This window comes from Lacerta agilis, chromosome 12 (assembly GCF_009819535.1).
Source record: "Lacerta agilis isolate rLacAgi1 chromosome 12, rLacAgi1.pri, whole genome shotgun sequence".
NCBI classification, from domain to species: Eukaryota; Metazoa; Chordata; class Lepidosauria; order Squamata; family Lacertidae; genus Lacerta; species Lacerta agilis.
Window position 1 is genome coordinate 22,026,334 of NC_046323.1, and position 14,279 is coordinate 22,040,612.

Genomic DNA, 14,279 nt, shown 5'->3' on the forward strand with positions numbered 1-14,279 from the left:
TGCACAAAATCAACAATTTGTATGTTTTTAGGAACTAGCCCATATTGCATAGAATCATAGAGTTGGAAGGGACCCAGAGGGTTATCTAGTCCAACCCCCTGCAATGCAGGTACATGAATCAAAGCTGCAACCTTGGTGTTATCAGCACCATGCTCTAACTAGCTGAGCTATGCTGTTGTGTTGCACAAATCATGCCAGAGCAGTCTGTAGTATGGCCCTAGGTAAAAACATGGCTTTGTATCCTCTCACACACTTATGCCAAACTCATCTCAATTCGGCATATACACCTTAGAAACCAAATTGCTTTGACTGGAGAAATGGCAATCAAGTCTGGACACTGACCTTCTAGAAACTGAGAAATGTAATATTGCTCATGATCCAGTTGGGTCAAACTTAAAAGCATGCTACCGGAGATTTGTATGGCTGCCTGAAACAAAAGTTAGTTTGTTCTAAGACACAAGCCAAGGAAAGGTGTGGGCAAAACAGTAGGGGCCATGCAAAATCTCATTGCAGTAATTCTGCTTGGTGAACGTTGTGCCAGTGCTTTTATTGGAGGATGCTGTTTTTCTGAAGATTCTTAAGCTTATCGCTGTTTGGAAAACAAGGAACAATAATATAAAACTATTTTATTGATAAGTGTTCACCAGTATTTACAATAAAGTAAATAATATACAGTCTGCACCTTCCACTTACTAAAGAGTTTTTACCTGGTCCCTTTAGAACAAAGTACCCACAAATACTAAAGACTTTAAAGGGTTAAACCGAGGGAAAGATGCATGCACAACAGTCGTATAGAACTACAAAAACACTTGTGAACTTGATCAATCTGCCGTTAGGGTTCACTATTAACTAACAAGTTTTATAAAACACTTTGCCTAAAATGAAGAAAGCAGTACCAAATGCTCTCCTGTAATAAAACAAAGCAAATAGCACAAACTCTTTTTTCCTTTCTGTTTATGCAAAACACATTACTTCAAAAATAATCAAACTTGTCTCAACATTTCTGGTAAGTTATAATCATACATATATAAAAAAGGGGGAGGGGGGATAACCCAAACAATTATTGCGCTTCATCCTCTGGGCATGAATGCCAGGTTAGTCGTTCTTCATAAAAAGCAATTACAATCTGAGGGCATTTAACATTTGCTTCTTTGGCGAGCACCAGGTCTGCTTCATCAGAATCTTTCCTGTTTAAAGAAAAGAACATGCATTCAGGATTTCGTGAGCCTCCAATCTGAAGTACCACTACTTGACCTTTTCAGTAGTAGTTATGCACACAACTCAATCCTAGACATATTTATGCAAATGTTTGTCTGGTATAACGCAGCAGACCTTTTTTCTCAGGCCAGTATGTACATGATTATCATAGACTTATCATTAAAAGGGTCAAAGGAATTCAGAATTCCTGCTCCAATTATTCAAAGTTTGCTTAACTGAGAATCTTGGACAGTAGCAGCTCTTCAAAGGGGGGGGGCATACTAAGTATCTCTTCCCATTTGTAACAAAACCTTATTTGCTGTTCACTTAGTATCTTATACCATCAGTTATGCAGTCAATTGTAACTGAGAAGTAAAGTACTCAATAGTAACATTCAGATTTCTGAATGTAGCTGCTAATGCTGCAGAAGTAAGTAGGACTTTGTTTCAAGAACACATGAATAAAACTGAGCTGCATGTGTGTACCTATGCTCTTTGGAGTAGAAATTCAGCCTTAAACTGTAACAATTTAAATAATCATACATAAAAGTATAGTTTTTAGTGATAGGGCTCTCTGCAGTTTAAAGCCTAGTACTAGTTAGTTTGGTACTAAACAGCAACAAGAGTGCCCTTGAGTTTTCTACACTCCTTAAGTAGTAAAGGACCAGAATTATCAATGCTCAGAGTGAGGACCAACCCAACCACCAATAGTCTTTACTATCAGTCAGTTTATAACAGAAAAATTATTTTCTTTATCAAGGTCAGTCTAAGACACATTTTGCACTGTTGCTGAAATTTCCATTCCACCACTTACCATTTCATAAGAAACATAAGTTCCCCACTACTGTCTGTGGCTCCAATTATTCGCTCAGGATCAAGACCTCTTGCAAATCCCCTGGGTTTATCAACCTGTTTGATTAAATATGGAGTAACATTTAAATACATTCCAACTATTGTAGAAAAGCTGCCACAGAACACATAAATCTCCTCAAAGGTCTTCCAGAATGTCAGGGAAAAAATTACACCAAGCTTTTAAGTTCTTTTACCCATCAATTGTTTCATTTCACTTTCCATGAACATACTGATAATTTCACAGTACTAAAGAATTAACTTTCTGCAGATTAGAAGACATTTTAAGAAACTTTTCAGACTGAATGTTAAAGAGGCTACCAAGATGTAACTTAGTACACGCAGCTTGCAAAACTGGGCTATAACAGCCCTTAGGAGATACTTAAGTTTGTGTTCATCACATGTTAAAAGCTGCATGGCTAACCACTATATGATTTTATACCAACCTTTGTTCAAGGAACCGAGGATACTTTACATCAGGAATAGGGAGCCTACAGCCTTCCAGATTTTGTCGGACTCAAAACCCGTGTCAGTACTGCCATCATGACCATTGGACAGGATGATAGAAGTTGTATCCCATCCACCAGGTCACCACCATGTCTAGCACACCTGCTCCCCCACACATGCAGGGTATCTTCCAAACTCCATGAAACAGGTTGGGATGAGTAGCATGGCTGAAATGGCATTTGAACCTGGGTGTCCCTGACCCTAGTCCAACACACTAACCACTACACCTCATCAATGTATTTTAGGAGAAATCCAAACACCAAACAAACTTACAGAATCTCTTTTTTTCTTTGATTTGCTGTCATCAGACTCACTATCTGAAAGAGATTTTCTTTTGGCGCCCTCTGTTTTTTCTTTACCAGCTTTCTGGGAACTCAGAAAAGCTTCTATTAACTCTGGACAATCCAAGTTTTCTTCTGGTTCCCATGTGTTATCGGCACTGAAACAAAATTCGTGAAAAAAAGAATGGAAGTTATTAGAAATCTGGATCAGGTGGCCAAACACTATAAAGTAAAACAAACCACCTTAACAAAATGCTAAATTGTGCTCAGCTATTAAAGACACTGAAGTCATATTTCTCTGCTATTTAATTTTATGTGGGCCAATGGTTACAACAGATTCTGTAAAAATATTTCCAACCTACTTGTGCACAATCATTTGGACTTAAGATTATGGTTATAAGCCTGAAAAATTGTCATGGGCTACCCAGGTGTAGACAGTAAGGTTTGTTAAATGAGCTGAATTATTATTTCAGAGTCCACAAATAGTAACATAAGCAATGCTATATAGGTCAATTGAGCCCTATAATAATGTTCAGTTTGCAAACATGCAGAACTGCACACAAGAACAAAGATAAGTTTTGGATGTTTCTAGACTTAGGGTGAGTTTCTAGTCTTTCACAGTGCCAGAGAGAAATGAATCAATATTCTTCTGTTCCTGGTAAACTGGATTTTTGTTTTTAAAAACCATGGAATGCTTACTTTGATCTATGCTGCTATATTGCTATTTATAGTAAAGAAGTAGCATGTTTAGCTCAATAAATAAATACAGTCATACCTCGGGTTCGCAACCTGAGTGTCCACTGTAAGTAAATAATTTTTTATTTGTACCCCACCCTCCCCGGCCAGAGCTGGACTCAGGGTGGCTAACATAAAACTAACACAGTATACAAAGAACATAAAAACAGGCAATCAATTAATTAAAATACATCTTAAAATTAGTTCAGAGCAAATTAAAATCTGGACAGATGACACTCCATGGGTAAAATTGAGAGTGGACAAAGCAAGGTTCTAGGAAAACATATGCTTGTTAATTATGCATAACTAGGAGAGACTATGTTACACTTTACACAACCTTGCAAACTAGATGGGGTGAGAGAAGAGGTCTTGCACTCAACAAGAACCAGTACACTAAGAAACATTTTCAACAAGATGTACAGAATTGACTGAGAAGAAAAAAGCAGATTATTTTTGTAGTTAAGATTTGTAACCTTTTCTAAAGTGACTAATGTGTGTTAACAAAGATGGCAGCATGGTTCTTGACCACATTAATTCAGTTTTAATTTCTAGTTCAATCAGCAGCTTTTGGATTAGTTACAGTCGGGTGTTAAATGACACATACTGCCAATAGTGTAGGGAGGCATTGCCATTGGTAGCATGGGCTGAAGAGGCATCCACACAGCCAGAGCTGTTTTTATTTTTTACTGCAGCCCACCACACGGCTATTATTAATTTAAATCATTTCTAAACAGGCCAGTCAGAGTTTTACAGGGAAAAGCGATTCTTTTTGGCTACGTGAGCCTTTCAAAATGTTTTCAGCTCTACACATGGAATTGTGGCCTACACCTCCAACCAACCAAGCACTAAAAATAGTAGTTATGGATGAAGCTCCTTACTCAGTAAATCCTTTCCATTTCAAGAAGTACTCAACCTTGCCATTAACTACACGCCTGTCCAGGACTTTCTCCACAACGAATTCCTCAGGTTCTGTTTCTTCAACTTTTTTGCCTTTGCCGTTCTGCTTTTTCCCCATTTTATGCTACAAAACAAAATCATTTGAAAAGATGTATTTTAATAGTTATACTGCTATTCAATTCTAGGTCTATAGGAATTAGATCCTCATGGAAAATTTCCTATTTTGCTCAGTGAGAGAACAAATTATTTTAAAAAGAATCCTTCTGGGTAAATGAAGTTAATTCCAAATATCTTTTGCAATGAATTATAAATCCTTTGGTTTGAAACAATAGTTTGCTATTTTGTTCCAAATAGCTTATTGCCATTTGCTTTGTAAGGATGGTTATTAAAAGAGATTGTATAACAAGTAAGCTTTAAAAATGAATTTGGGGAAGGCACACAGAAGATAGAAGGATGAGCTTCTTTAGCTTTTTAAATTACTTGCATACATGTTAGACCAATAGTCTTCAACTTTTTCAGACCTGGGACCTACCTTCATCTGAAACATGCATTTGGGAACCCATTTCCTAAATTTTACTACATATGGCAAAATTTTCACTTTATATTGTGGTAGTGCTGCTGCTGCAAGCCACCTTCAATTAGTTAGCAACCCAGTAGTGGGTCTTGAGCCATCAGTTGAAGACCAGTGAGTTATATATGCCTTGTTAATAGCAATTCAACAACAACAGTTAATAGCAGCTTGAGCATTTTTCAGATGCTAAATCAGAAACATTTATTTAACAATTACATCCATGCATGATTTTGACTTTCATTATGGACAGCAAATCATACATGTGCAAAAACATACTTGTGCAAAAGTTTCAGAGTTGCTCGTGATAAAGCTAGGTTGAAACTTTGTGTTTACCATTCACTAATAAAAATGCCTATTGCATTGCTGGAACTTTATAAATCAAGCACAGCACACTTTAAATATTTAAAGTTTGAAAATCACTTTAATTTAAACTCCACTTAACAGCCAAACATTCAGATAACAAAGTATTACATCCACATCATCCTCAAAGCATTCCAACTTCAATAATGCACAATTTAGTGTAACAGGATTATTTTTCCAAATTTCCCCTATGCATTGGCTTGAAACCAGTATGTTAGTGTCATGCTAGAAGTGCTGCAGTTCAAGAGTCAAGTGCAGAATAGTGGACAGAGTTTTGGAAGCACTCCTTAGGCAGTGTTCAAAACTCCCATTGTCCTAGGTGCATTTTGTGACAGGCAAGTTCATTAGTGCATGCAGTTTTTGAGCTCTGGGCACAGTACTGCGCCTAAGACTTCACATTAAAACTGCAGAGTGGAAGGAAAGAAGGACCTTTTTCTGCCTCCCCACTTCCAGCTACTCTCTGAAGATTGGAGAAGAGACCCTCTTAAGAATATTAGGGGGTGGGCAGGGGAAGGACTAGACCAGGGGTGTCCAACCGGTCAACTGTGATCGACAGATCGATCCCCAGATGATTGTTGTTGATCAATCGCAGGATCCTTATTGCTCGCGTTGTTTAGAATCATGTCTCCGCTGTTAGCAGCTGTGGTATTGTTGAGCAATTTATTTTAATTTTGCACACACAGAAGTCTGACCTACTCCTCTAAAAAAAAGCTCAACAACTTTGACCTGCCCCCCTAAAATGGGTATATCACTTCCAGTGCACCCCCCCAGGAGTAGATAGCAGTGTCTTGGGAGTTGGACGTCCCTGGTCTAGACCATGTGTAAAATTAATGTAATATTTTAGCTGCAGTTCATTCATTTTCAGCTTTGTATTATTGTTATAAAACGTGACCTAGATATTCTGTTGTTGTGCCAATAACCTAAGATGCCCTTTAGCTCCTAGCTCTCATTTCTCAGTTTCTAACACTGTCCTCAGGCATTCAAAATAGCAAACATGGGGTGAGAGCCCAGAAATGCAGGAATATCAACTCTGGGATTTAAAATCGGATTTGAAGAATGGACTAGAGTAATTTGGAGATAATGTACAAGGTGTTTGGAAGAGTTCAGCAAAGATACTTGGGGACAATGTTTTGGTTTTTAGGTACCAAGGAAAAGGTGACATTCTGCAACAAGGAAAATGTGACATTTTGACAGAACAAATTGGTGTGAGGAAAGAAAGACCTGGACTGGGAATTTGCTGGGGGCAAGACTGGTGGGAGATTAAGATGGGAGGAGGGAGAAAGGTGAGGAGGGGGGGTGGGGTAAGGGAATCTATTTATCAGGAAGGCTAACCATGGTACTCCAACGTCAGAGGGTAATAAGCGATTTGGAGAAGGGAAGAAATATTTAGGCTTTTTATGATAATGTGTTGATTATAATTTTTATTTTTAAGGTAGGAATTAGAAGTAATAACAGCAATAGTTTTACTAAGTTAAGAGAAAAAAGGATATAAAAAGTTAAGATTTGAAATATGATTTTATGTGATAATAATAAGTTGAATGATATAAGTTGTACAAGAGGTTTATCTGAAGATTAAGAAGTATGGTGAATGATTGTTAAACTAGTTACAAAGTTACTAAAGTAGATTAGAAATTGAACGCAGAAGAGAGAACGGGGGAAGTCCCCCTAAATAAGATTTGAAATAAGAATTTAATTAATAGATGTTTCTGTGTTGTGGAGGTATGTATTAGTTTTCTTTTTATTTTATTGTTATTAGTATTGTTTATTGTATTTGTTTGTGTGTTGATTGAATGTTTTTATCTGTTGTTTTTTTGTGGAAACACCAATAATATTTTTTTAAAAAGCAAACAAAAAACAAAAAAGCAAACATGAGGAAACCATGTTGTATATTGATTACCACAAACAATCCTTTGGAGAAAACTAGATTGAAGGAAGAAATGGCCACAATTCAGAAATCCCAAATTCTGTCAGCTCCATAATAATATACAGTGGTGCCCCGCTAGACGAAAATAATTTGTCCTGCGAAAATTTTCGTCTAGCGGGTTTTTCGTCTAGCAAAGCGGCAATGCAAGCTGCGTTTTCGCTAGATGAAAAAAAAGACGAAAAATTTTCGTCTTGCGAGGCAGCCCCATAGACTTTTTCGTCTTGCGGGGCTGCCTTCCGCTAGACGAATGCCTTCGTCTAGCGAGGCATTCGTCTAGCGGGGCACCACTGTACTTGCTTTACTTGAATGCCAGATGGCAAATGTCTTTTGATACTCATTTAAGTGTCAAAAACAGCTTGACAGAGGTATGATACAGTGGTACCCCGCTAGACGAATGCTTCGCTAGACGAAAAACTCGCTAGACGAAAGCATTCGTCTAGCGGGAGGCTGCCCCGCTAGACGAAAAAGTCTATGGGGCTGCCTCGCAAGACGAAAAAATTTCGTCTTTTTTTTTTTCGTTTTGCGGAGCGCGGCTCCCATTGCCGCTCCGCAAGACGAAAACCCGGCTAGACGAAAATTTTCGCGGGACGAATTATTTTCGTCTAGCGGGGCACCACTGTATAGGAAATCACCTATTCAAAATGAGTATGGCAGAAATGAAAAAAAATACATATGTACAAGCACCTTGCACATAATATGCCCAAACAGGCAATGTTAATGTCTCTTTCCCTCCAAGTGCTACCAAGATTACCAATGGAATGTGAATATGTGGAGACAAGTTTCCAGCAGACAAGACTGCCAGTGTGGGGGGGTTGTTTCCTCCCTAACTATGGGAATTTCAGAGATAGTACAAAACTAGCAACCTACTTGTGCAGTTATAGTCATATCCCTGAAAACATTTGGAATAAAGCACAAAAGAAATCAAAAGAGTTTACGAATAAATGCATGCCATATGACTAATTAAGTCTCTGCATTGACACTCCCCACATCCAAGAGAGTATTTCCCACCCACCATTTGAAATTCAGCTTTATGAAACGACGTGAAAAGACATTTGAAATTGAAATCAGAGGACATTTAAGGCTACAGTATTATCAGAAGTTAGGTTAAGATAGGATACAAGAAGTTTGAATTGTGTTATGTTTATTTGTATTAGGAATAAGATTATAGGTATGTGATGTTTATGATATACTGTATATAGATTAAGATTAGTGGAGAAGGAAGAATTTACAATGTTATAAAGTTACTATAGTTAATTAGAAATGTACGCAGAAGAGAGGACGTGAGGGGGTCCCAAAACAATGTGATGAATAAGATAAGAATAGGTAAATAAGTGTTTGTTTATTATGTTTTTTGTATTTGTATTTTTGTAGTATCGTAGTTTTGTTGTAGTGTTTTGTTTATTTTGTATTTGTTATTTTTTGTTACATTTTGTTAAAATTTAATAAATTCTTATAATAAAAAAAGAAATTCAGCTTTATGTAGCTTTATACAGCTGACCATTTATGTCCAATCTTGCATGTGAGGAGGAGGCATACACCAGTCTGTCAAACAAACCTACAGTATTTTAAGCTCTTGGCGGGAGTGGAGGGATATGCAATTCATGTTATCCCTTCCTTAGAAACCATGCACTGATACAATGAGTTCTCAATTTTCAAATTGCACCCTCAGTTAAAAGCGCAACTGTTGATCTAGATTTATTTCTTTTTAAAAAAATACTCCCAGCATATTTTTAAGCAACTGATGCAATAATTAAAATTTATGCATACCAATAATGACACACCATTGTACAATGTAAATATATATTATGTAAGACCTATACTGTAGATCAGTGTTTTTCAACCACTGTTCTGTGGCACACTAGTGTGCCGCGAGATGTTGCCTGGTGTGCCGTGGGAAAAATTGAAAAATTCAAGAGAATTACTTTATATATAGTCAATATAGGCACAGAGTTAATTTTTTTAACATTTTCTAATGGTGGTGTGCCTCGTGATTTTTTTCATGAAACAAGTGTGCCTTTGCCCAAAAAAGGTTGAAAAACACTGCTGTAGATAGATAGGTGAAAGCAAATGGAAAAAGCTGAAAATTACTGAATGGGGACATTATCTGTTTCCTCCTTCCCCCCTCCCAAAGGAAAATTTTGGGGGAACACTGAAAAAAAATCTATTATCATCGCTTTGAAATTAGTTAAATGCATCAATACTTTTACAGGTGCAATCCTATGTGTGAGCAGGAAGCATCATGATGAGCCAGAAAAGGAATACAATACCCAGTGCTTACTAGGGCAAGAGTATGCATTGTTAGGAGTTAAGCACTCCTTCAGGAGCTGTAAACACTTGCAAATTTCTAGGTTCCCCAAAAGCACTGTTTTGTGAAACTCAGAATTTTCTTTCTGCATGGAATACTGCTATCACGAATGATGGGAGAATCATGCAGACACAGAAATAAATTTGTTACTTTACAACCTTCACAGCCTGTTTGAAACTGGGTTTTTTAAAGCTTTAGTTCACAATTCAATGGAGATCCAACTTTTTTTACAGCTCCTGAAGGAGTTTAAAACTCTGAAATGTGAAGAGCAAGAACAAAATAAATAGTGCCAGAACTATATCCTTTCTCCTCACCTCGGAGTAAAACCAAATGGGTGTGTTTTCTGCATAAACATTCATTGGATTGATATGTAATTTAATAAATACACTAAATAGGACAACTGATAGATCAATGATGAATTTTATGTTCTTAATAGGCTGAGGTTTGATAGCAAAGCCAGTATTGTGTCCATATTTAACCCATCCCCACTGAATTCCATTTTTTCAAACAATAAAATGAGTATTTTTCCTCTACAGTTCAAATTTCTAGAAATGCTACATCTCTAGATTTACTTATTGAATCTTACAGACACAACTAATTTTACTCTTGAATTCCCATTGCCACCTGTCTTAAGAGATCACTTTCCTCTCTCAGGAACTATTTGATAATACTCCTAGTTCAGCACCTTCTAAATTGCATGCCAAGGGCGAATCCTGCTTCAAGAGAGGGGCTGACGTGTACCTTGAAACATGAAGCTACTATGTTGGCTGCATCCTCCATGCTTGGTGGAATGAGGCGGGGCAAAGTCATCAATGATTCTCTCCTCTCTTTAGTATGTGCAGCAAAACATTATCCCAGGGAAAAAGGAATCGGACTGCATGATCGCAAGTCCCTGAGTGTTGGCTGGCCTGGCCTCAGTTACCTAGCAGAACTCTAGGATTCAAGAACCTAGCCATTCTACTCGCAGGTTAGCCACAATTTTATGCAGACTTGCATGGAAGTTTGCCTCATCTAAGTCAGTGGGACTTACCACAGAGTAGATCTGCACAGAACTGAGCTGTTGGTACCTCACCTTGCACTGTAATTCTGCTTGAGGCCAGAAATTATCCCTAGTGCTGCTTCCCCAGCTCCAAAAAATGATGGGGACAAGATACCGGTACCCAAAAATGCTTCAGACGCCCAGTGCTACTCGGGGACACTGACTTACCTTCCCTTCTGGCTGCAAATGTGGAAGGGAGGAAAGTAAGAATCCATTTGGGTGCTAGGAACCAAGGCACTCAGTGTACCTTTGTTACCATGTAAATCATTCTAGTTTTCTCCAGCTCCAGAGGTAAAAGGGACTAATTTGTGCAGAGGGTGACACACACTACATCTTGGAGGGCCATAGCCATTCTAACGATCACCTTCAACTAGGAGCTAGAGAAGCACATGGATCTTCCCTGAAGTTGTGTTAAGCTTGCAAGAGTGAGGAAGGATGTCCATTATGTCAGTGCTTCTCAAACTATCTGGTGTGGTGGATGGGCAACATTTTCCATTTCCATGTGCCAGGGACCAAGAGCTGATCAAGGACCACCACTTTGAATAGTACTGCATTATGCTACAAAGTTAACTAAAGCATGGGAATTCCCAAAAATATTCCTACTGCTTAGAAATGCAGCTTCATCCTTGACTGAGTGAACACAGGTAACAAGGGGGCAGGCCACCATCCTGTAGTTGCAAAAAACATGTGCCAAATTTTCAAGGTGCGGATCCAGGAAGCACGTATATATTTATCATTTTAAGTGTAAGAATGAAGGGTGACAGTTAATTCAGAAGGAAAAATATAATTAAGCCTAATTTATGCATTGAAACTCTGGAAATTAGGGGGAACCAGGGACCTGCCTCTTCTGCCCTGTCCCCACTGCCCTCCACACATTGGAGGACAAAGGTCTGCAGTACTTGTGCTCCTCATGTGCAGGTTTCTAAATCACATTACACCTTACACAAGGTGTGGAGGCTGTGCACCAGTGCAGGTATCAGGGCCAGCAAGTGTCTCACTCTTCCCTTTGCATGATTCCATCAATCAAAGGGTGTTAATGCCTGTCAATTAAACCAAGACCTACAAATCTGACCTATGTCAAGTGTTTTAGTATGTACTGGAATCATGATCAGTTATATTAATATAAACTGGAACTGGCACTAGATGCCACCACATGCCCTCTTTAATAGATTGCAATCTACCACCCACTCAATACTATTTCTTCAAGTGAAACATACGTATTACCTTTCTAAAACAGAGGTGAGGAATTGAATCATTTATCAGGCTTCAATAACACACTGCTACAAAATTTTACCTCAAAGTGGTTTCCAGCAACCTTACTTGTTGATATCCAATGTAGCCATACTCAGAAGATGCACTGAAATCAATGGATTTAAGTTACTTGAGCGAAATGAGTCCAAGTCATTTGGATATCACCCACTTTCAGTGTCTGGCGTTTTTTGGAAAACAATGCTGGGGAGGGGAGATGTGGATGTATCTTTTTACACAGAGATGCCAACTTAATAAATCTGAAGAAATACGGTGGTAAAATCCTTACATATTTTAGGTGTTCATGAACTTACCAATGTAGATTTATTGGTGGCCATTTTTATTGCAGACTTGCTGAGCTTTTACTAGAAAAATGCATGACAAAAGGAATGTTGCATTACTCAGTGAAAGGCATCTCTGTACAAGTATGGTCCTTCTTCTATCCAGGTGATGGGGAAAAAACTATTTCAAGTACATTAATAGAGTATGAAGTTAAGCCTCCATTATGCTAGGTATTATTTGGAATAGTTACCTACAATACATGATGTCTTTTCACTAGTCAAATCTCATACATTCTGAGTTAGCACTTAAAAAAAAGTTTGAATGAAATTGTTATTTTGAAAAACTCTAAGACATGCTATAATGAAATAAAATCTTAAACTGTAAGGTATATTACAGAATCCTGAATCCATTTGTATGTACTTAGATCAGTGGTAGATGCAACCATTCAAGAAGATTCAGGATTAGTCTATTAATCAGCAGTACATCTACTATATAGGCACCTTTTGACACATAACTTTACACATAAACTGTATAATAAAACATTTTGCCAATTGCAAAACAAACATTAGATACATAAATACAAAATACTTTCTCAAATCCTGCAGTTCTGATTCATGGCGTTTCCTCTGCAGAGCTATAAAAGTAGCATCACAGCCATGAGATTCAGCAAAGCAAGCGAGACCAACCTCCTCCCCCGCAGCTCTCTTGCACTCAGCAATCCTGAGCGTCTCCCACCCCCACCTTGCAGGAGATAAGAAATCATAGGATAATTTCAAGACAGGCCGATCGTGCTTCCATTTAGGAGAAAGGAAAGGAAAGAAACCCGGAACGCGAGAGGAACAAAGGCCTGTTGCAAAGAAATGAAAGCTAAAATAGGTCTTAATAGCACGAGGTGAGCGCGCAAGGCCAGGGCGAGCGCGCATGGGGGAAGGAAAGCAGACCCAAACGGGCCTCTCCCATCACCAAGAACATGAGAAGGCAAAGATGCAGGATCGTCTGCGGTGGAAAGCGCCATATCACGACTTCCCGCCGCCTCCTCCTCCTCTCTCTTCGACGAGCTTGAAAAGACACCGCCACGCTTTGACCCCCACCTGCAACCCGAACGCCACCCCCATCCAAGGCATAGAACCTTCATCTATATCTATAGATCTGTATTTAAAGAAGTCCACGCCTCTAATCTCTGCTTTGTTCGCGGCCTATGCCTCTTCCTCCCCTCACCATTTGCTGACTGTTTGTTGGATTTTTTTTGAGGGGGGAAAAACCGGGAGCGAAGTAAGAAACAGCCCCTGGCTACAATCCACATTAAGACACCAACTAGGGAGCAAGCGATTTTTAAACTCGTGTGAAGGCCCGAGGCGGGGTGGGGATGCGTGGTCATCGTCCTCTTCCCCCACCCACACCTCAACCTACAAACAAATAGCCCCCAAAGCGGGTTCGCGGGTCCGAAAGGCCTAGCTAGTTAGGAGCACTTGTGGTTTTTTTTTTTTTTTAAGGCCCCACAAGGCGGGGAAAGAAACTGCGGCGGCCAAAACCTGAGGCGGGAGGAGCGGGGTGGGGAAGGCAAAGCGGCCACGCCTGAGCCTCCCTCAGAGAGTTACATAAAACATAATCCTAATAATGAGGGAAAGGGGAGGAAGAGAGGCGCCCTTGTCCCCCCCCCCTGTCCCGTTATTCCGAACGGCCGAGTTAGAAGAGGGGAGGAGGAGAGAGGAAAGTGAGGGGGGTGAAGAAAGCGAAAGATACGGACTTCCAGTGGTGTGCACAGCGGCGCTCTGCTCCCGCGAAGTCTCCTGGCTCCCGGCGCGCACTGAGGCGGCGGCAACGGCAGCAGCTACATCTGAGGGGGCGGGGAGTGCGCGCGCGAGGCGGAAGGGCAGGGAGGGAAGGAAGGAGGAGGGGGGCGGGGAGGGAGCCGCAGCCAAGGGCGGGAGCGCGGAGGGGGGGGGTGTTGGGCAGGCTTTTTTTCCCCTCAGCGCCGCTGCGCGAGGAAGCAGAGGCTCCGCCCTCTTTCGTTCCCGCCCTTCGCTGCTGCGCCGCCGTCGACGTCGTCACCGCCGCCGCCGCCGCCCGCGCAGTCGTTAGCCG

At 39.9% G+C, this 14,279-nt stretch overlaps 1 protein-coding gene across 2 annotated transcripts; it reads right to left on the reverse strand.

Annotated features, from left to right (window-relative positions):
- Window positions 1-609: 609 nt before the first annotated feature.
- CBX3 (chromobox 3) lies at window positions 610-14,082 on the reverse strand. Of its 2 annotated transcripts, XM_033165191.1 has the most exons (6): window positions 13,942-14,082; window positions 12,227-12,277; window positions 4,447-4,589; window positions 2,826-2,991; window positions 2,011-2,105; window positions 610-1,187 (listed from the first exon to the last, which is right to left on the reverse strand). In XM_033165191.1, exons 2-6 carry the CDS (start codon window positions 12,248-12,250, stop codon window positions 1,061-1,063), a joined length of 555 nt encoding a protein of 184 aa, XP_033021082.1. In that variant the 5' UTR covers window positions 12,251-12,277; window positions 13,942-14,082; the 3' UTR covers window positions 610-1,060. The 2 variants fall into 2 exon arrangements, with proteins under 2 accessions (XP_033021082.1, XP_033021083.1); XM_033165192.1 differs by lacking the exon at window positions 12,227-12,277 and having other exon boundaries at window positions 13,942-14,071.
- Between the last annotated feature and the right edge of the window lie 197 nt (window positions 14,083-14,279).